Here is a 23574-nt window from a genome sequence, read left to right on the forward strand (position 1 = left end):
AGTGTAGGGTATGAGTACTTCTCCTTTAGCTTAAGGTTCTCGTTATTAAACAACTAGGGATAGCGTGAACAAACTGTGGATAAAGAATTTAAAATTGAGTAAGGCCACGCAATACAATATAAATGAACTGATAAGTATACTATAGCCTGGATTATACTGAAGAAAAATCTGATATATTCACAGGAATGGAAAGTAGAACGGTAGCCACCAGGGACTATGGGAGGAAGAAGCAAGTTGTTTAACGGGGAGAGTTTCAGTTCTGGAAAGTGAAAAGAGTCTTGAGATTCACTGTACAGCAGTGTGAATATACTTAAAATTACTGAACTGTACACTTAAAAATGGGTAACATGGTTAAAAAAAAGACATCTAATATCAAGTTGACATGGGATTTTATTTTGTAGAAAAACAACATCTAGAGAATGCCACAGACAGCCCTAGTATATCTAAAGTACTGTGTATAAACAGGAAAATTGCTCATGATGACAACACTGAAGCACTGAAAGATACCAAAGGGCTTCCTGAATCCAGAAGTCAAATCATATTCAATACATTTTTAATATCCTTTTTTCAAAGTTATAATATACTGACATTTAATGAGCCAGATAACTACCCAAATAAATATAACTCTGAACAATACATAACTTGATGGTATCTAAGTCTTCTGGGAATACAGAAAGTTACTCATAGTCATCTGGTATATCTCCACACAAATATTTTAAAATTCAAATTTCTTGGTCAAGTGATACAGTATTTGAATTTAAATATATTTAGATGTTTCCATTATACAAAGTTAAATGTACAACTAAATTAATAAAAGTGCTCATTATGGTTTTATGGGAACATTATACTGCGACAAAAATGTTTACGAATGTACTCTGTACTTTACTCATATTTACTGCCTTTTAAATTTAAATCTAAATTTTCCTTCTATTTTATAACCACTTTTGTGATTTTTTTGGTAAGAAATTTATGCCTTCTTAATTTGTACATATTTTTTTCCTCCTTGTTTCTTAGCTTAAATTCAGTACAAGCTTTACTGATTGGTATCTTAAGCTTCATGTGTATTCTTATTCCTAAACACCAGCAGTTCTTCAGAGGCCTAAAATCCAGCACAAGAGTTACTGTATTAAATTAGTTCTAGAAAAACACTGATGATATTTTTCTTGAAATATACAGAACATATTACGCCAAATCTCGTTTATATAATGAACTGGTAAAACTGGTAAATTGCACATATAGTTTATATTCCAAAAGTAGAATAACTTAAATATTAAAACGTACCTTTATGTTTCCACCATAAGTGACCTTATAAGCATAACAAATGGCAATATTCAAAAATCACAAAAACACTAACCTTAAATACTGCCTAACACAGCATACACTCTCATCTTCCTATGACCTATTCAAACTACAGACACCAGTTTTTTAAGCTACTCTACCATTTATACCCTAATTAGAAATTTATACGAAACACAATTTTGTGTTCAAATATGGAAATAAGCAACATAATTCCAAATCCTAAAAGCATCCCAGCATTCTGTAAAAGGAAATATCCCCAGCGGCTACATCCATGGTCACTAGCATCATTGTGTAGCATCTCAGGTACCTTAGAAAAAGAAAAAAAGAGCAACCTTTAAGGTTTCAAAACTACAGATTAGTTTTTACAAGCCTTAGCAAGACAGCATATTCATATTATATGTAGCTGGATATATTGATCAATTCCTTAAAACATGACCATATGCATATTGATTTTAGCTAGTAACATCACGTAGCATTTCCTAGCAGTTTAATTAACAATGATTATTTACTATCTGCTTAGCAATTCAAAGTTCTTTGATGGCAGAGATGTGACTGCTTTGTTTACTAATAAGGAACTTTTAAGCATTTGACGTACACATAGCATGCCAACAATATGTGGCTTGTGCTGGGCTTCCTACAAATCTATACACAATTCAAAGCATAATTGCGGAGATTCTACTCTCACAAAGGGGTACATACAGAGGGGTAGATACTTCTCTGTATCCTCTTAAACATTAGACAGGATAAAGATGTGCATGTGATCAACAATCCAAAATGATAAACCCTAAAGGTACTATACTTTATATGGTACTTTGCTGAGTATAGAATGACTTCTTATCACTACTGCACTTAATCTAAAGCCTTTTTAAAAATAAGGTTTCATTAAATATTATCTCTATTTTATTGTTAGTCAATGTTGTAATTTGATGTCTTAAAAACTTACCATATCAACCAGTGCAACATACATGAATAAGCCAGCAGTAAGTGCAAATATCCACATAGAAACATTTTCAGCATAATGACCAATGAAAATTCCTGTTGCCATTCCAAGATATGCCAGCATGGCTGACAAAGCATTATAAAGAACAGCCTGCTTAACAGTCATGCCTGCCTTTAGTAACACAGCAAAGTCACCTTTAAAAGAAAACAAAACAAAGGATAAAGCAACTGAAAAACCATTTTTAAAATACATACCCAAGAGATGTCACAGATGTAAGGAATTCTCTATTTTTTTAAGAGGAAGAGAAAAGCAAAAGTATAAGCCTAACAGCTCTATAAACTAAGTTTTTTTTAATTCAAAGTTTTTCTTAAGGCTCATACTTTGTTAATGAGTGATAAATACCACAAACCTACTATAATTATGCTCTTGCATTGTCTTCAAGCTCATAATTGGCCACAAAGAGGAGGAGAGTGGCGAACACTCATGAAATGATCAGCAAATTATAAAAGCAATTTATAATTCAGAGCTAGATTCTAATGTTCTCCTTATAAGAGAAATAACATAACTTAAGATGGGACTAGTTAAGGCTTCGTGGAGTCTGAAGGATCCAGAATGGAGAACATAAACTGATGTTAAATATAAGCATGAAGGAGGCAGAAGGGAAGCCTTCTGAATGGCAGGCACATGCCAAGGCACAAAAGTGAAAAAACACAACAAAAAACCAAGGAACAAACAAACCCCAAGGATGTGAACTAGGATCCAGAGCAACTCTGGGAAGGTTTTTTATCAGCTCCAGTGAGATTCTCTGTTAATGGAAGATGATTCATTTGATTCCTGTGGTCTAATTCATATTGTGTATATGAAGATAATGATCACTGAGGTCAGCAGAATGTTGGCATAAGAAAATATTTAGTAGGGGAAGAGAGTGACAAAGGTACCTCTTTGGCAACCCTACATATGCAATTGTATAAATGTACTTATATGGTCAGAACTGTGGTTGGAAACAAATTTACATTCACTAAAGAAAGCTAACTAGGTTAACAGACTTATAAGAAGGCACAACAGTTATGAGGAAGCTTGCTGGAACTATCACTAGCAAAAGCTAGCGGCACTTAGACATGTCAGCCACCTGGAAAACACCATTTATATGATTCTCTTACCCAATTCATGAGGCAACTCGTGACAGAACACAGCCACAGAAGTACTTAAACCACTTGATAAACCCTCAGTGAAAGCAGCACCTGTGAAAAATCAATCAGAAAAAGACTGTGGGTGTGTTATTAAAAGAAATAAACTATATTCTGGTTATGAATAAAAAGAACTTTCCCAAGTGCATTCTGTATCTTCTTTGTAAGTAATCCCAGATTACATTCAATTAGGTTTAAATTTCCCAATGGAACACTAGCTGGTATTAAGAAGGGAAGGTTCTGCCCTGGCTGGTGTGGCTCGGTGGATTGAGCACGGGCTTTCGAACCAAAGGGTCACTAGTTCGATTCCCAGCCAGGGCACATGCCTGGGTTGCCGGACAGGCCAGGTCCCCAGTGGGGGGAGTGCTAGAGGCAACCATACAACAATGTTTCTCTCACTCCCTCCCTTCCCCTCTGTCTATAAATAAATAAATAAAATCTTAAAAAAAAAAGGAAGGAAAGGTTCTACTATGCCTTATCAGTGATTACATGATCTTATACAAACCTGAGAAACAACTGCTTCCCCATAAAACACATTTAAAAATATAAAATAAAATGACTTAAAAGGTTTAGGGAAAAAAATAACCACTCATCAGTCAAGAGTACAAATTGTTTCACTGGCTTCAGAAGAGTTTACTAAGATATCAGACTTGTTATGTTCATTCTTTTACTGTCTCATAAAAAGAGTCTAAGATCCTTTCCTTTTAAAAGCTAACATGTTACACAATGATCATGTATAAATCATGACTTAGCATTAAATACTCTCCTTCGTTGCTTCTGCTGTGCCCAGTACAGAGACGAGGAAAGGCACCAGGCTCTCACAGGGGAGCCAACGCCTGGGCTCATCTTAGCTGGGCAACAAAGCAACTGTTGTCTCCTTGAGCAACTGTTTACCCTGCCAGGCCTCGGCTGCCTAATCTATAATTATTTCCAAGGTCCCTTTTAGCACTGAGTTACTAAAATTCATAAGTATCCTATTATCTCCTAATTGTGGTATAACAATTTAATAGCAAAAACTCTAGTTCTTTTTAGATAGGGATTGGCAACAGACCTTATATACAAAGATTCTTTTATAGCATGAAAGAAAAAAATGATTAATGAGATTCTTTTACATTAATTAATACTGTTTATATTGCAGATAAGAGAATTTAAATGTCTAGGGGGGTAAAACTCACACATGTTCCAAACACAATGGAGCCTGATCTTAAGACCTTGCAAATTAAAACAACTTTTGGTAGTTAACCATTTAGGTAATGGGCTAGGCACAGTTCCTTTCACTTTACTGAGTATTTCACTGTCAAAGTAGCCAAAGAAGAAACAACATTTTGATAATCAACCAATAAAGGGCAAATATGTAGATGTATACCAATTGCTAGGCCATCACTGAAATTGTGCAGGCCATCGCCCATTATCACCATCCATGCCAACGTGGCGATGCCGGCATCTTTCAGCTCCTCCCGGGAGTAGCGCTGACTGTGACTGTGGGGGTGGTGGTTTTGGTGGTGGTGGTGATGCAGAATATGATGGTAGTCATGATGGTGGTGAATGAGATCATCTGACTGGCCCAGTGTATCATGGAAATGCGAATGGCATTTATTCTTGCAACCTCTGGGTACATATTCATTATAGACTTCTTGTGGATGAGCATGAGCTATCATGACCTCTTCTTCTTCCAAGATTGCTGGCTGCTGAGAATCGAAGTGGGAAGGCTCTTGTGAGTCGGCTCGTAAATAGCTTTCAGGTCCTGGGTTCAAATAAAAAGGATGTTGGGACAGTCAGAGGCTTTGTTAATAAGCTTAGACACATTCAAACATTCCCACTGACAATTAAGGTCAATAAAGATCTTCAAGTGGAGCAACTCTCTCACATATGCCTGGAGAAATAAACATTAGAGTATTATTGATGAAAAACAATAGATTTTAATGAATTTTAGAAATTAAATGGTCTCATATATTAAGAACGAATTTTATACATTAACCTTCAATAATTACCCCCTGGATCCTCCCTTAATTTCTTCTACCTCCTTACATTTTTAAAGATTACTGATTTAAAAGAAGCAGATACTTATTTTAAACTGGCAAGAACAGATACTACACCTGATCTTAGCCAAAAGGATGAGAAGCAGTATTTCAGAAAAATATTTAAGAAAAATATTAAATTGGAAATAAAAAAACATATATAATTCTGTTGTGACTTCCTCTTTTTTTATGGCAAAATTCAAGGAAAAGCAGAAGAATCAGAAATACCATCATCATCAGGAACCATTTTTTATCTATTTGTACAAAGAGAAATAAATGCAACAATAAAATTTTGCTTTACTTTGTCCTGTTCACTAGTATCACTTTTCCCGAAAGCATTCCTGACACTGTGGTCCAACTATAAAGCAGCTATTTCTTCTCATTGTTAATATTTCACTAGGGTTCACTAAAAAAAGTTAGAATAGGTACAGGAAGACGAACAAGAGCACTTACTTGCTCTTTAGAGAAAAACAGCATGTTGGAAAACCAAGGGTGGACAAATACAAAAAGGCAGTAGCAACAACGAATTTTTTCTCTCTCCTCAGTCAGCAACTACCTCTTGAGCACCTACTCTGGGTCAGGCACTGGTGATAGAATAGAGCATGACAATCCCTCTGTCTTCAAGAAACTTAGGCTGTTGAGCAAGGAGCTCCAGACATGTAAGGTAATCTGAGGCACTGGAAAGCATGGGGAGAAAATAGAAAAGGGGAATATGATAGAGAGTGATTGGAAAACCTCTGTATTTGTGATCCAGGGAAGGCCTCTGAGAAGATATCTGAGTGGAGACCAAAACAGTAGTAGGAGGAATTCATGTGAAGATCTGGGATAAGAGGCTTCCAAGAAGGTACAGTAAATACAAGGCTCTGAGACAAACCTGGTGTGCTTACAGGTTAAGAACGCCAGCAGGCTGGACAGAGAACAATGGGGGAGAGGAGAGGGCAGGTTAGAACCTTGAAAGTCATGATGAAGAGTTTGGTTTAAAATTTTACTCTTAAAAATTAATAAATAAAATTTTAATCTTAATTCAACACAGAATGCCAAGCTAACACTCAAGTAACAGGAAAAATAATAACTTTACAATGAAAAACCATGGTAGATATAACCTTAGCCAAGTGCTCAAAATTCACACTGCTCATGTGTGACAAAGAGCATTGGGCTAGGTGGCACATTATGTGACTGAAAAAAATATGATACCACTTTGTGGTACTGCTGCTAACACTGATCAATCTTTATAAAAAAACATTAGACTCAACATCTGACCGAACTGTTCTCTAGATCTTTTTCTAGATCTTTCTTCTTTTGGGGGAGAAGGGAGTATAAAAGAATTAAGAAAATTAGAAAAACACAAGTGAGGTCTATGGACTAGATAATTACATTGTATCAATACTAATTTCCTGATTAAAATATCCAAAGTATGTTACACAAGAGAATGTTCCCTTCCTTAGGAAACATATGGTGAAGTATTTGGAAGTAAAGAAACATGCTGTCTGCCCTGGCCAGTGTGGCTCCGTTGGTTGGGCACTGTCCTGCAAACTGAAAGGTAGCCAGTTCGATTCCCAGTCAGGGCACATGCCTGGGTTGGGGGTTCGGTCCCCGATTGGTGCAAGAGTCAACCAATCAATGTTTCTTTCCTTCTCCTTCTCACTCCCTTCCCCTCTTTCTAGAACCAATACAAGAAAAGAAAAAAATCATGCCTGTAACTTTAAAATGGTTTAGAGAAAATGTGTATATGTGTACACAGAGAAAGAGAGAGAATGATAAATGTAGGTAAAATAACTGGGGAATACAGGAAAGGGATATAGAAATTATTTGTATCATTCTCAAAATTTTTCGGTAAGTTTGAAGTTACCTCAAAATAAAAAGTTTAAAGAAATATAAATATACATAAAAATAACCTCTGACCAGTAATTAAAAAGTATGAGTTTAAAAAAAGGGGGGGGCATGGTCTCATCTTTTCCATATAGTCTGAGCAGAGCTATGAGTTCCTTGCAGCCCTCAGATTCATAAGGACTTACGATCGTCTGCATCTACTTTCTCCTCATGTGGTGAAAGTTGAGAGTCATACTTGGACAGCTGCTTCTTAATCTCCATGTCATCATCATTTTCAGGTTTTTTCTGATTCTAAAATAGCAAGAGAAAACAAACTTTAAAATAGTTGATTTCTTTATGTGTACAGCTTTGAATAACACACAAAAAACACAGAAAAAAGATTGCAGAGTAACAGACCTTCAATGGAATAAAGCCACTGAAGGGCAGGGCCTGTACTTAGCTTGCACAGCTCCTAGCAGTGTCCTAGGCACGGCAACTGTTCAGAATGTGAAGAATCAATGCCTCAGTAATATTAGATGCAGAAAAATGACATTCACCTTTCTGAATGTCCCCTAGGTCATCTACTCTAAGTGTGGTCTTACCTAAACAGCACAGCATCCCCAGGGAGCTGGTCAGAAACGCACTATCTCAGGCCACACCCTGACCTAATGAATCAGATGGGGATTTTAACTAGATCTTCGGGTGATTCACATACACATTAAAATTTGGCTCTATCTCAGGTCATCCATTTAAAACCAACTAGAAGCATTTTCTTCTGGCACTTAGTGATCTGCTAACCAATTGCTTAGTTTTTTCTATCTGTTCTTTGTATGCTGAAAACCCATGCTTTCCATACTTTACACATCCTAAAACTGCAACCAGAAATGTACGTCAGCATTTGTGCTCTCTAGTTCTGTCATTAACAGAACTAGTACATAGAGATGAGGACTGAATCCTTATGAGTGCTTTATTCAGACAGCGGGTTATATACCCTCAGAAACCATTTTAACATCTCATCTCAAGCCGACTTTTTTATGAAGAGAAAAAAGGGTAGGTAAGGGGCTTGGAAAAAAGGTTAATCAGATAAGAAGTTCCCAGTACTTCTTTATCTGTTGATCAACATCTCAGACCATCTCTATTGCACAAAAGTTGAATTGCTTGTCCACTTCCTGGAGTCCCAAGGACACGCATTCCAGTTCCTTGAATAGCTTTCCTCTTGCATTTAATCAGTTAAGCCTACCAGCTATGACTGAAACCGTTAACTCTTGAGTTCCCTTATCAAAACTACACCGTAACACTAAGATATATTTGTTATTACAACTTAGGTGCTTTTCCTATAGTAAAACATCATTAACAAACTTTCTCTTTTAAAACCGCTGTTAGCCTTGAATTTATAATTGGGGTTTTTAAGCAACATACTTGAGATATTGTTCGCATCTCTGAATCCAAGCATAAAGGTCACTGTTTGAAAATGGTGCCTGTATATTATCTATATAGAAGAGAATATTAAAATATTTTAAAATGTCAACAAAAATTATACTTATTTGTAGTACCTTTGAATTTGACTTAAGATTTCTTCCAGTTCTAACAGTGTATATATCACTACATTCTTAGGGTTGTGGACAAAAACGGGGCTCTATAATAAATCTGACAAATGCAGTGACTGAAAGTAACCTCACACGGTCACCTGACCATCAATTTCTAACTGGGCAGTATGTGGTGGGTAGTCACACCTCAGGCCTGTAACTTCCCTAGTAAAAGGTTATTATTACCCCAAGTAAGCCCTGTCCATTGTTTCTGTGCATCTATGTTAGTACACCTTTGAAATGCCTCTTTTTCGGATCCCTTGGAATGGAATTATAACCACCCCCAAGACAGGAGCACAGAATTGGCATTGGCCAGGTAGCATGGTTGGTTAGAGCATTGTTGAGATACTCCAAGGTTGGGGGTTTAATCTCTGCTTAGGGAATATACAAGAAGAAACCAATGAATGCATAAATAAGTGGAACAACAAATCGACATTTCTCTAAAAATCAATAAAAAAATTTTAAAGAGCATATAATCTTAACTATCTTGTAATCCAATCATAGTTCATAGAGATTTCCCTGCCTTGCTTTCTCTCATTTCATGTAATCTCACATTCCCTTCTTAGTTCCAAATGCATAAAGGAAATGGCAAACTGCCATCCTGGGGAGCACTGTTCAGTTTGTTGAGATCTTGCTTCCAGGCATGTCCTGTGTGGCTCAGATAAATTCTAATAAACTCATAAAAATTTTCTACTGCTTTGGATGTTCTTACATCAACAGGTTTATAAGAATTTTCTCAGAGAAAGTATTTAAATATTTGTGAATATAAATAAATTCAGGTATTTTAAGTCACTTTACTTAATGCTTTATTTCTTGTTGGGCAATGGCTCTCTCGAACTTACAGATTTTAATGAGGTCTTTTGTTCCTTAAGCATTAGGTACCGATAATGTTCCTTAGGCTATGTGCTGGCAATGCAATGTAAAACAAGACACAAAGGGACTATGTTCTCATGGAGCTTATCATCAATGGGGAGGGAGTCTTTACACAGATAATAATTATATACAATTCTCTGACTGCGATATTCGATACATTTACAAAGAAAAGTAAGAGTGCTATGAGAGTGTATAACAGCAAAAAAAATAAAATAAAATAAGTACCAGGACAGGCTTCCATGAGAAAGTGATATTTATACCAAGACCTGAAGATGAGCAGGGGTTTGTCAGGAAAAGAGAGGCAGTGTTCCAGGCAGGAAGAATAGCGTGTAGGAGGCCCAGAAAGGAGCGAGTCCCATGTGGAATAGAAAGGACAATGTGGGTGGGGCCTAGTACATCAGAGACAGGGTGGCTAGAGATAAGGCCGGACAGCTGGAGGAGACCAGACAATGCAGACTTGTTAAGAGCTGTGGCTTTGTCCTAAAAGCCATGAGAAATCACTAAAGGAAAGATTTTAAGTAGTGGAGTCTAACCTTATCAGATTTCATTTAAACAAATCACTCTGCCTGGATTAGAAGACAAAATAATGTAGACAGGTCATTTAGGAGGCAACTACTGTCACCTAGGTGGGAGATAGGATGGTATGGGCTAGAATAGCAAGGAAGATGGAGAGAAATGGAAAAACCTAAATATATTTAATAAAACTAGGTTAAATATGAGGATGGAGATGTCACTGGTGAGTCTCAGGTTTCCAGCATGATCAATAACCTTTACTGGTAGAAAGTTTGACACTGAACTAATGTAAGGGTCTAACTATGTCAAGTATGAGATATAACCCTTATTTGAATACAGAGATTTCAGATTTACAAAGATGGCAAGTGATCTAAAACTATGGTAAAAACAGGTACAGGATGGATATGGTAAGGAAAAATCCTAGGTAAAATGTCCTGTTCTGAGTGAAAAGAGCTCTCAACACTTACCATGTAATAAATCATTATTATACTTTTTGAGGAACCAAATGAGATTAAAAACTGTTAAGTAAAACTAAGATATGGATGCCCTTGAAAAAAGACCCTCAGTGTATTCTAAAAAGGAAGAGGACAAAGTCTGCAAAACTCCTGTGGGACACGGCTCTGCATAAAATGCAGATAGTATTTCAGCCACTGTGTTCCAGGGAGAGAATGCTAATGATGTAGATAAAGAATTGGTCATAACAGATAAAGAAGTACTAGGAAAATCACTGCATCTCTTATCCAATTAACCTTTTCCCCAACCCCCTTACCTACCCTTTCTTCTTAAAAACAAAAAACAAAACAAAACAAACAAAAAAGGTCAGTTTGAAAGGAGATGTATGTTAAGATGGTTTCTGAGGGAACATAACCTACCATCTTATCTTCTCAGATTGCAGGCCATCTGAAGAAAGCTCCCATAAAGATCCAATCCTTGTCTCTGCTTATTGGATCTGATGTGACAGGCCCCACGGCCACTGACTTTTGCAGGTTCATTTTGACCTACTTGCCTGATCACATCATATAAGATAAGGCAGATAACCACAGGCAACGAAAAGTTGCTTTTACCAAAAATAATTTGGCTTCATACTATTTTCTAGGCGCAATTTGCAAAGGTCACATACCCTTTCAAATAAAACAGGATATCCAGCTACTGGGTAAATAATTAATTTGAAGTTCATCACATAATCATAACTACTAATGAATATTGATTGCATGTCCATGATAAGTGTTTTTTTTTTAAGATTTTATTTACTTATCTTTAGAGAGGAAAGGAAGGAGAGAAGGAGAGAAACATCAATGTATGGTTGCCTCTCGTGAGTCCCCTGCTGGGAACTGGCCTGCAACCCAGGCAATGTGCCCTGACTGGGAATCAAATCTCAATCTTTTGATTCCCAGGCCTGCACTCAATCCACTGAGCTACACCAGCCAGGCCATGACAAGTGTTTCTTAAACTGCTTTACTGAGGTATGATTAACATTTAAAAGTCTTTACATATTTAATGTATCCAACTCAGTGAGTTTACAGATATGTATACACCCATGAAACCATCACCACCAAGGAGGCCATAATCTCGATGATTCTGATCATCAAGGACCCATTTGTGCCTTGTTTGGTCATTTATGTGTTTTTCCTTGCCTTTCTCACCCTCTCATTAGTTTGAAGGGAATCTGAAGACAGAGAACTACAGGGTTATAAAAATACAGAATTGCTCTCCATTAATGCCTCAGAGCAAAAAGTATCTCAAGAATAATCAATCTGCTCTCAAAGATCATATATTCTGAACAAGCTCTGCTAACAGTCTAGTTTGAATACTACTTTAGCCCTGGCTGGTATAGCTCAGTGGATTGAGTGCGGGCCTGCGAACTGAAGGATTGCAGCTCGATTCCCAGTCAGGGCACATACCTCGGTTGTAGGCCAGTTTCCAGCAGAGGACACACGAGAGGCAACCATACACATTGGTATTTCTCTCCCTCTCTCCTTCCCTTCCCCTCTAAAGATAAATGAATAAAACCTTAAAAAAAAAGAATACTACTCTAAATAAATGTCTGATGTATAAGTAGCACTCAAAATACTTTCTCTTACCTTTTTCTTTTTATCTTTAAATTGTTTGATCAAAGTGAGTACATGTTCAACAAGAAACATGAAATACAAGCCTCCCAGGGCTGTTAGACCCTTCCATGTGGAATCAAAATAGGTACTTTCTTCTATGTTTTGAGAAGACAGATGACTGAACAGTGGCCCTCTCTTCATTCCCATTGTTGTTTCTTCATGGCTGTGACTATGGTGGTGACTTGCATGGGACTAAAGGCAAAACAACATGTATTTTATAAATTCATCAGTTTCACACATCTGAAAAACTGGCTAAGGTAAAAGTTGAAATCATTCAGAATTAGGCAATTAATGGGATACTGTGGAATGAAGGGCAGTTTAGGATATTAAAAATAAAATGACCAATAAGCAGACAACTGTCTGGAGCTTAATGCATATAATGTACTATGACAGTTAACAGATTTGATCTGTTTAGTGTAAGGATACACTCCCAAACGATCCTCATAATACACCGGTAGTGGGTATTTTCAATGTCTGACAAGTTATCATGGACACAAGTAATAGGAAATAGCCAGATTTAACAAGCCTCTAGTGTTTACTGCTTATACTCCTAGCTGGAAAGCTCACAGCACTGTCATCGGTGTGCTTACAAGAAGCCCAGTCTGTGCAGCGAGCCCTGGCAGGCACCTCAGAGGCACGACCTCAGGGGCCTACAGCTGAGTGCAGCAGGAACCACTGCTCCTGCACGTTAGGAACAGGGTGTGGCACACACACAGAGCTGAGGCTGCGGGTGGTGGTGTCAGAGAGTATGTATCCCATGCACGTGTCACTTTGTGTAGCAGGTATTTCTGAACACACCTGCCATCTGATGGTTAGGGAGTTTGTCACAGCAAAACAGTTGTCTCTCACTGCTGGGTAAAGCACAATGAGATATGTGTGACTTCAGGAATAATTCCTTCCCCCACCCCTGCACACTTACCTGTAAACCTGTAAGGGAAACTTAGAAAATGAGATCCAAATTATTTTCTGCCTGTGTGCCTATCCCAAATATTTAATGAAAAAATAAACTCACTTTACTAAACTTGCTTTAGTTCAGAATTCACTTGTGTCACAAAGTGTAAGCCTCTAAATACACACATAAATTCAATTCTGAAGAAAACCTTTAAGTTTCTTGGGTACAAGGAGTCACACTTTTTATTTCTGTAACAATTACATTAACATGTAAGCATATAATTCACACTACTGCAGTCTGTCACAGTACTAATATATGAGTAGAATCTTCCTCCTTTTATTAACTGGGTTCCAAAAAGTTAAATTAGTTTATACTCAATTATCTTTAAAAAGAAAAGCAAAATAATTTATTAAGGTCAAGCACAAAAATGCAGCTTTTGTTACCAAAAATATTTTAAAATCAACTCCTCTAAACCAAATCTCCAACCTTTATACATAGCAATAAAAAGAGTTCTAGTATAAACAATATATATATATATATTTTCAATGCTGAATAATACACTACACTAATAGGACAAATTACCATACTTACATGTGGAAGGAGATGTAAAAAAGCATCACCACTTAATGTCCCAACAGCCAACGCCACAAGAAAACTCAGGAGAAACTTGAAAAACACCCGATTCATGAGAGGCACTAAGATAACGCCCAGCAAAGACAGGAAACTGATGATGGAAATGGCGATAAAGCCTCCAAGCCAGGCTGTCAACCAAAAGGGAGCAAAGGAAAAATATACAATTGATATAAAAGAGAGACTTTGAAGTAGCATAAAATAATTTGTAACAGTAGGGAAATCTTAAAGAAATGTAAACTCAGTAGAGTAAGACTCTGATGACACAGCAACAACCAACGAATGGGCTCAAATGAACAATTTGACTGAACTCTCCAGGTAAAGAGCTTAAACCTGGTGGAAAATTCTTCAGCTGGAAGTGAAAGAAGGGGGGGAAATGATAAACAAGAATTGACTCTAGCTCATTTGGGAGCTGAACTTTCAGACTCCTGTAACACCTAAACCAGGAAAGAGAAGAGGAAAAAGTTTTGTAAAAAAAAAAAAAAAAAGTGAGTGAGAGAGAGAGAGGAAAAGAAAACCAGGAATTAAATAGTTCCTCAGTAAACAAAGCAACTGTGTCTTGTCTATTTTTTTGAACAGTTGATTATTTATTTTAAAAGATTTTATTTATTTATTTTTAGAAAGAGGGGAAGGGGAAAAAAAGGAGAGGGAGAGAAACACCTTGGTCAGTTGCCTCCCAGGAGCCCCCAACCGGGGACCTGGCCTGCAACCCAGGCATGTGCCCTGATCAGGAATCAAACTGGCGACACTTTGGTTTGCAGGACCTGTTTACAGGCAGGCACCTAATCCACTGGGCCACAGCAGGCAGGGCAGCAATTATTTCTTCACCGTAGTTTTTTTTTTTTTTAAATCCTCACCCAAGCACTTTTTTTCATGGCTCTTTTTAGAAAGACAGGAAGGGAGAAAGGAAGGGACAAAGGGAGAAACATTGATGAGTGAGGCATGCCTCTCATTCGTGCCTAAACCAGGGATTGAACCTGCAACCTTCTGGTTACATGACAATGTTCCAACCAACGGAGCCATATTGGCCAGGGAGATTTCTTCATTATAGTTTGTGAGCACTGAAACTCAACACTATAGAAGAGCTTATCCATTTTCATTTATTAGTAATAATAGACCAGAATTAAATTCCTAAACAACAGAGATTAACTCTGCCCCTTCTTCCCAAACAGTGTCACTGCAAAGAAAAAACCCAAATTTGGGATAACCCTGACAATTCCTGTGGAATGGCCTCAGGCAAGTTACAAGTTATGTTTTATTTTATTTTTAAAGATAAGGCTAACAAAGACAAGTTACAATCTAAGTTTTCTTTTTTAAGGATAAGACTAACAAACTTGCTTTCCTCATATTTGAGGCAGAGGACAATTAAGATGGTATATGTGAAATTATGCTGAAAAATGAATAGGTTTTTGTAGATATAAAGAAAATTACAACATAAATGCATCTATTGAAGATTATTTTCTCAAAAAAAGTACAATTATACCTATTTGTAAAGAATAGGTCTTTGGAGGGATTTCGGCTTTCTTTTCACTCGTGGTATGACTCAAACATGATCTGGCATCAATCTGATTGATGATGGCTGGGCAGAGATAGTTGAACTCGGATGTGTTCAGTGGCACCTGGAGACCCATGCCGTGAGATGTAAGCAGCTTGGACGCATTGAAACACTAAAGAAAGCGAAGCAGTGAAAATCACCAAAAAGTATTCCCATTTGATACTCCAAAAACATTGTTTGATGACATAACACCCTTTCCTTACTGAAGCTATTTCTTTTTGTTTTTTAAGTTAACACTAATTCATATCAACTTTAGCTTTGAGTACTTTGGAATTTGCTTCAAACTGCCTGGAGATACTATGTCACAACAGTGTTATCCCACTTGTCTGCTTACTTCTTAGTAGAAACAGTCACATCACTAGTTACCTAGAGAGAAAGCCTCAAGTGCAATAAGCCTGAGGATAAATGAACATTCACAAGCCTGTTAACTCATTGTAAAAACCTATTAAGGAAATGAGCTTTAATTTCGAGAAGGGATTCATTAGAGATTGGAACATATGTTGTTTTAGTACCAGCACTACCCTACTGGGCCTAAACAAACCCCAAACACCTCACTCTTTCAGCAATGACCATACTTGGAAAACTGAGCTCTGCTCTGACTACATACCTGGCAAATAATGCTCTACGAGAGAATATTAAAGTATGCACATCACCCTCGAGCAGGGCAAAGTTGGTAATAAAACAAACCTGTACTGGCAGGCAGCTGTTTCAACAATTTAATTAGATGACTAGTTTGAAGAGAATCTTCTGAGTAATCTCAGCCCCTCTATGCCCTTAGAATTGGTGGTAGCACATATTTCTCATCTTCTGTAAAGTTATTTTAAACTTGACCAATTCTTGGCTAGTTCTACTCAGAACAAACTTTATTACTAGTGTCACTATGGGAACAACTGCTAGTAGGTTTATCCCCGAATTAGTACAGTCACATGATGGTTTGAATGAAGTACTTAAGTTTTACTTATTAACATGTATCAATGAATTCCTTGTTCTTGACATCTTTCAGGCAAGACAAACTGAGTACAGTCTGGAAGACTGGTCTAGAAAAAAGCACATGAACTGAGAACCTCACTGCCCAGACATTGCCCAATATGTCACTACTGGTAGCACTTCTAATCTCAGTCACCCCACAAATCATGACAGTCCCTCTGCCAAGGTAGCAATACTGTCCTTGCATTCTTCAGCCCCTTCAACCACACCCTTCCCTAAAACATGGAATCTAACTCCTGCATTTTCAACCTGTTTTCTACTTTTTAATAATTAAAGACTTTAAAGACTTTCTCCAAAAATAACTTTGATATCTGCTTTCTATACTTATTTTAAATTCTGTATTATAAAATGTTTTTTGGCAGGCAGTACTATTCTTATTATCTTCCAAGGTTTTTTTTTTTATCAGAAATGATTACAATAGAGTAGAGACACTTTGGGCCAAGTGGCTTGCTGAGAAAGTAGAAATTCTTTTTTCTTTTTTAAAAAAACACTTAATTTATTTTTTAGAGAAAGGGAGAGAGAGGGGGAGAGAAACATCATTGTGTGGTCACCTCTCTGTGCACCCCCAATTGGGGACCTGGCCCACAACCCAGGCATGTGCCCGGACTGGGAATTGAACCAGCAACCCTTTGGTTCACAGGCCAGCGCACAATCCACTGAGCCACACCAGCCAGGGCAGAAATTCCCTTTTCAATAACTTCACCACTTTATTTGTACCTTAAACTCCTAGTAACTAGAGATGGAATAGCAATGAACAGAATAGACAAGCAGGCATATTGATTAAAATAAGAACAGACTTTATCTTACCTCCTGAGTATTTCCATTTGTGTTTATGGAATACATAAAGTCTTTTCTGGGCTCACTCAGAGATTCATTTGTTTTCCTCCTAGCCAGGCGGCTCACCTGGCTCTTTTCCATGATACTAGGGGGAGTAGAACTGCTCACATCTTTGGGGAGAAGTTTTCCAGGTTTTGGAGTTTCTATTGTCTCTAGAAAGTGAGTTCCTTCAGAGACAGCATTATACACAGTTGAGGTCACTTCACTAGCACCAACACCATCCTTGATTAAAACGTTCCTTCTACTATTGGCATGTTCTGATCGGTGAGATCCTTTCCCCTGGCTGTTTCTAGTGTCTTTTCCAGAGCTATCAGAGTCATGGTCTGGGCAAAGAGCCTTCCGATTATTTTTACCAGAAGCAGCATGATTATGGTGAGAGTGATGGTCATGGTCAGAGTGATGCTCGTGCTCAGAGTGATGCTCGTGGTCATGGTGTATATGAACTCTTTTAATCTTATCTATGCCTATATTCTGCAGCAGCTTTCTGAACCCTTCAACTGACAAGGAATTATTTTCTCCATAGCGATGGAAAAGCTGCTGTAGATGATGTCGCTGTGTGGTAACTGCCAAATCAACATTAATGCCAGACTCCCAGTTTGGAATAATTTTCTCAGTGGTGTGAGGGAAAGCAGTCGCTGGTTCTACTTCACGAAGGGGATTTGTGACTGACAGAGCGAAGGTCAGGATGAAGATTACAGTTAAAGTCCTCGCCATAGCACCTTCCTAGAGAAGACAGAAAAAGAAATGTCGCCTTCACTTCAAAAATAATTTGAATTAAGAAACCTCATCCTGTACACTGATGTCTAATCAAATAATCAAGGTTTACAGTGCATCATTGAGTGTGACCAATGCAGTGTAAGGTACTGTGAAAATACAGAAACTAGAGTTTAGGCTCTGCACTTGCATTGCTAAAACAGGTGAAACAAATGGAGAACTGTTGAGTGTTAAGAGAGTCTGGAATTAGCACTATAAAAGCAGTAATAATTCAGACACTTGAGAGATCCATGTGGCTACAGCCATATTGACTTCATATTGTGTTGAGAACAATGATTTAAAACAAAACTTACCTCTACCACCATCATCATCATTATATAAAAACACTATTTTAACATCAAAAGGAGTAAATATGGCAATCTCAGATAATTCATTGAAAATTTTTCTTAAACTACAAACAAATCAATTTAAGACTTCTTTTCCCCTAGACCACTCTTCAAAGTCACCCAATTTTACCTGTTTGCGTATGCCTCAGGATATTTTCTATGCATACTCAAGTAGAGGTATGTAAACCACACAGATGGGATCTTTTTCCCTACTCAGAAATGACATCTTTCCACGTCAGTACATATAAGCTGATTTCATGCGTTTGAATGACTGAACGATAAACGTTCCTTAAGTAAATTAAACTTCATAAAAAAACTCTACCATTCTTACGTTGCTACAAATCAGTGAAAATTTTACTACTGACTAGCACTTACCTAGACAATGGTGTCTGGAGTTAGGAAAAGCAAAATTCAGTTAAACTGGTCCAGATACGTGGATAGACTGATCTCTCAGGACCCACATGTCCAGTCGTCACCAAACTCACCTGCCTCCAGAGAAAGAAACAGATTGTGTTTCTGGGGCGGGAGCGCGCGGGCACGACACAACCTAGCTCGACCACTTTCAGTTCTTCCTCGCACCAAGAAAAGCTGGCAATACTTCGGGGTGATTGAAGACGCTACTACAGGACGGGCGCATATGGATGTGCTCCAAACAGCTGCTGTGTACCATACCCGGAGAAGTGAACATGGAAGTATGGTAAGTGCCATAGGGCTAGACTCCTGAAAGAACAATCTCTGGCCCCTGAAGTTTTAATAGGCAAACGCGACCATTAAGACAGTATTCGCAGGAGAGAGAGGCAAAGAGCTGGAAGGGCTGGGACAAGCACAGAAGCAATGCTCCGTGCCTTCCTCCAGGAAGGATGCTTAACGCTGTCGCGGACCCGCGGGCGGACCTCCTTCCCTGTAAATCTGCGGGTATTGTTGGAAAACAAAGCCTAAAGAGTGAGCCTGGAGAAAACGGCGAGTGAGGAAAAAGGGAAAGAGGGCACACCGCTGTTGAATGTTGAACATGACTCTACCTTCACATAGGAGATGAATAATGCCGTTTCCTCACAAAGTCCTCCTTTGAAGTCTGAAGCCCATCTGTGCACCCCAACATGGGAAGGCCAGCCTCCAAGGCCCGCGGGGCTCCCCTCTTTGCAGCCCTGCCCGGCTCCACGGGACTCACCTCTACGCGGCCTCGCAGTCCCACGGCCCGGCCCGGCGCACAGGTTCAGTTCCCGCAAGCGGTCGGGAGGGCTCGGCACCGGCCAATGCTTTTGTCTCTCGAAACTCTACAAGGCACCATGAACTGGCGATCTCAGCGGCCCGGACGCCCCTGGGTCCGGGAACCGCAGCACAGCCACGGAGAATCCACGCCTCACGCGCCCTCGCCTCGCCGGAGCAGGACAATTACTAATTACCGCCGCGCGCAGCGCGCGGCCGGGAACCAACGCCTCCGCCGGCCCGGACTGCAGGACATGCGCAGTGCGCCTCAGAACCCCGTCCGCCGCCAGCACATCCGTGAGGACTACCGATCGCCGCTGCCTTGGTCGGGCTCGAAGGGAGGGGGCGAAGGCGCGGCGCGAGCGGACTAAGAGCGTGGAGACTAGTTGGATACCCTTTCTGCGAGCCCTCTGCAACCATGCGCCAAGGGGACCCGAGACTCTCTTGCCGAGGCTCTCGCCTGGCCCAACCCCGTCTGCTGCTGCAGGGAACCCGGGCGTGAGGGGCGGTGGGACGTCGCCCCGCACTTTAGCCGTGTGTTTTTCCAGAACGTCCGGAACTACTCCGGCTAGTCTTGGTCCGTGGGACGGAGGCCGGGTGCGTTCGCCGGCCCACGGCCCAGGACGCGAGAGCTGGCAGAGACCGCCGGACACAGAGGATCACTAGACCTAGGGCCGGGGGGCGGGGCAGTTGCCGCCCGCCACTCCGGCAGCCTCCGAAACGCGGTGAGGAATCAGCCAGCCCGGGAGGCGGCGTCGCGAGTAGTTCCGCTCAGGGGGCGGAAGTGTGCGCCCAGGTCTCGGCCGCTGACCAGCCAACAACATGGTGGCATCATTGCTGGAGACGTCTCACGTATTTTGCTGCCCAAACAGGGTGCGGGGAGCCCTGAGCTGGAGCTCCGGGCCCAGAGGACTTCTGGCCTTCGGAACGTCGTGTTCCGTGGTGATCTATGACCCCTGGGTAAGAGAGGTGGCTCGAAGTCTGACCCCGCGGGGCTCAATGTGCAAAGTGCCGTCTGGACACGTTGTGGACGCTGCGTCCGAGCGAGGACGCTGGGAGTGCGGGCTGATCCGCTTGGGGGAGGGTGTGTAGACGAGGACTCTCCTGTTTGCACGCTAGACTCGTTCCTCGAGGTCTTGGGCGCTTCGTCAGCCTGGGGTCCCCAAGTCCCACCAGTGACTTGGTAACCTCTCGTAGGTACCTGAATGATGATAACCTTTTCTGAAGTCTTCTGTGGACACTAACTGTACGTAGTACTGTTAAAGATTTAGTTTGGGTTTTGAAAGATTTGCAATTTAGGTATGGGTCAAGTCCATTATCACAGTCGCTATCCCATTTCTGTATTTCCCGCAGTATTTTATGAACTTGATTGCTTTAGAAAGTGTATCACTTGTATTTTATATTTTAGCTGTGGAAATGGACATTTTAAAAGAAGTGCCATTAGGGGAAAGGTCATAAGGGTTGGGGATCCTGAGCACTAGTTATGAGGGAGGTAACCCATTCTCTGAACTTCACCCAGTCAGTTGATTTTATTTTTTGGCTCTTGCCTTACCACATTTCTCAAACGGCTAGGTTTTTTTTGCATGCTTCCCAGAGTTCATTTTGCCCCCATTCCCACTGGTTAATTTTGGACAACATAGTTAATGTTGGTTCTCAAAAAGAGCCTCAGTGTAAAAAGTAAAGTGCTGGAAATTAAAGTGCAGTGCAGGAGCTAGCTTTCTCTATTTCTTGTACTGCTTTATTAATTTGATTAAAAATACCATTATCCTCACAACCTTTGCAGATTCCGACTTATTTAGGAAATAGTTGTATTAGCTTAATGTGTCTCGAACTTGCCTTATTCTAGTTTTTGTTCTTAAGGCTCTGCACTCTTAACTGGCAAGAGAAAAAACATAAAACCAAGGGTACAGTTTACAGTGGTGGTCGAAAAAGGACTGACTCAGCTGTGGGAACCTCTCTTCTTGCAGCTGTTTAATGGATTTGTACCATTACATCACATTTTTATTTTTAGTGATAATCTGGTGGCCCTGTTAGGAGATTTTAACCTATCAAAAAATATATTGAGCCCAAAAAGTACTTTGTTTTGTTATGTTTTTGCTAGTTGGACATTTAATTAAATGTGGGAATAAGAGCATGGAGGTGCTAAAACAAAGTTTTTGGGATGATGTTCATTCAGCACATTTTTGAGGACCCTCCATGGGCCGGCCCTGGACAGAAAGATAATGGGGAAAAAAATAACTCCTGCTTGTTAAGGAATTCTCAATCTAGTGAGAGAGAAAACAAAGTATTATAATCATTTCCCAGCCTCAAATAACTCATGTGAAATATGTTAATTAATGCATACTTACCTTTGTATACCTTTTTCTCAGCCATGAGAATTCTAGTTGGCTGTGCAGTTGGCAATAAATAGAGAAAGGGTCTGTAAAGAGAAAGGCACTGTAATCACAGAGTTAGTGACTTCACTAATTCTGAGCAGTGGGTGAAGTAAGAGCAGTGGGTGAAGTAGAGAGAGCCTAAGAGTGGAGTGATGTTGGTGAAAGCAACAGTTGGAAGAAGTCTGATGTCTGAGGACTTTCATAGTTGTGGCCTGGTGGTGACCTTGTGTCTTTAGGGTTCAAGAACCCTAATAAGCCATGATGGGCAACACCTGATTAGCCATGATGTGCAAAGTGAGCCATGAAACCAATCCATTAAATATGAATTCCTCTATTAAAAGTTTTTTTGTCTTTGTTTTGTTTTTTTTTGGTCAACAAAACACTCAAATTGGTGCAAAGCATGTTCCTTATTTAGTCCAGGGTGACAAAACAGGATCCCTGGATGAGAAGGACTTGGGTGGGATGGGTGGGGGTGGTGAGCAGAAGTTAGGCAGATGAAGACTTCAGAGCTCAGTGTGATGAGAACACATGACTCTGGGAATGTGGAGTGACAAAGAATGAGTTAGAGTGAACAGACAGTTGAAGCCACGATTATAAGTTTGTGAATTAAGGAAGATGATTGTGTTTGAAATAATCCTGAATGTTTTTGTATCAAAACTACTGAAATCTGATTTTTATTGATTTTTTAAATTCCTCTGTGGGATAGATTCTAGCTTACTAACTGGTGTTTTCTTTGTTAAAGAAAAGGGTTGTTATTACCAACCTGAATGGCCACAGTGCTCGGGTCAATTGCATACAGTGGATTTGTAAACAGGATGGCTGTAAGTATCAATCTGATTGTTAAAATTGATCTCAGTTGTTTTCTGATAAAGTATGATTAGTCATATTTTCATCACTTCTGTTACTTTACCACTAGCTTATCTGATACCCTGCAATTAGAAAATAGAAGAAAAATGGTACGCCCAGTGAAATATCTGACCTGTACTTTTACTTGATAGCAGTTAAAGCATAGGTAACATAGCAGTGCTTAGGATGAGGGTCGAGGCGGCCTCTGACTATGCCAAGATCCCCACCATTGCTTAGTTTCTGCTCGAAGCCTATAAGCAGGACCCACGTTGGGCCCAGGCATGGATTCTGAAGATTTGGCTTGTGGGGCTGTTTCTGCCACAGAGAAGCTACTGCTCTTTAGGCAGGACATTGCATTTTTTGTTTACCCCAGTTTGTACCTTTGTAACATACGAAAAGTGGAGGCTTGGACTGGTACAGGGGACCCTTAGAGGTCTGTGACACCTGGGAGGTTAAAATTATTTTCAGAATAATACTAAGAGGTTATTTACTGCTTTCATTCTTGTTCAATTATAGCCACACAATGGTACTTTCCAGCAGGTCCGTTATATGCAGTACTTTAATAGATTAAATATAGAAATAGGTATGAAATCTAGCTGTAGTTTAATAAAGTTAGATGTTCAAGAGATTTTTAGAAATGTGAAACAGGGCTGCTCATTACTTTTTTGTTTTGGAAAATAAAGGATTTCCCTCACCATAAAATGTTATATTTGGTAACATGTAGTGGAGTTTAGTATTTTTAAATAAACTGATAAGCAAGTAGTTTTCAAGTTTCTCAGTTTAAATTTCTAGTGTGTTTAATGTTGGTACATA

At 39.5% G+C, this 23574-nt stretch overlaps 2 protein-coding genes and 1 pseudogene across 5 annotated transcripts in view; 1 reads left to right on the plus strand and 2 right to left on the minus strand.

Annotated features, from left to right (window-relative positions):
• Positions 1-372: 372 nt before the first annotated feature.
• Positions 373-19591, minus strand: SLC39A6 (solute carrier family 39 member 6). 3 transcript variants are annotated; one of them, XM_037033101.1, is made up of 11 exons: positions 19503-19591; positions 18710-18823; positions 17205-17957; positions 15339-15522; positions 13817-13986; positions 12307-12525; positions 7460-7565; positions 4793-5170; positions 3400-3480; positions 2243-2433; positions 373-1606 (listed from the first exon to the last, which is right to left on the minus strand). In XM_037033101.1, the coding sequence occupies exons 3-11, from the start codon at positions 17946-17948 to the stop codon at positions 1454-1456; spliced, it is 2226 nt and encodes a 741-aa protein (XP_036888996.1). In that variant the 5' UTR covers positions 17949-17957; positions 18710-18823; positions 19503-19591; the 3' UTR covers positions 373-1453. The 3 variants fall into 3 exon arrangements, with proteins under 3 accessions (XP_036888996.1, XP_036889002.1, XP_036889005.1); XM_037033107.1 differs by having other exon boundaries at positions 18710-18819; positions 19503-19586; XM_037033110.1 differs by lacking the exon at positions 18710-18823.
• Positions 5433-5552, minus strand: LOC118980585 (uncharacterized; annotated as a pseudogene).
• A 739-nt stretch (positions 19592-20330) lies between the features above and the next one.
• ELP2 (elongator acetyltransferase complex subunit 2) overlaps positions 20331-23574 on the plus strand; it is a 41980-nt gene continuing 38736 nt past the window's right edge. For both annotated transcript variants that reach the window (XM_037033085.1, XM_037033092.1), the window contains exons 1-2: positions 20331-20500; positions 22658-22736. In XM_037033085.1, coding sequence (XP_036888980.1) covers positions 20363-20500; positions 22658-22736 — 217 coding nt within the window. In that variant the 5' untranslated portion in view covers positions 20331-20362. The remainder of the gene's footprint in view (positions 20501-22657; positions 22737-23574) is intronic.

The sequence above is a fragment of the Sturnira hondurensis genome, unplaced genomic scaffold (genome assembly GCF_014824575.4).
Source record: "Sturnira hondurensis isolate 20B ecotype Veracruz unplaced genomic scaffold, ASM1482457v3 Scaffold0001872, whole genome shotgun sequence".
Classification (NCBI taxonomy): Eukaryota; Metazoa; Chordata; class Mammalia; order Chiroptera; family Phyllostomidae; genus Sturnira; species Sturnira hondurensis.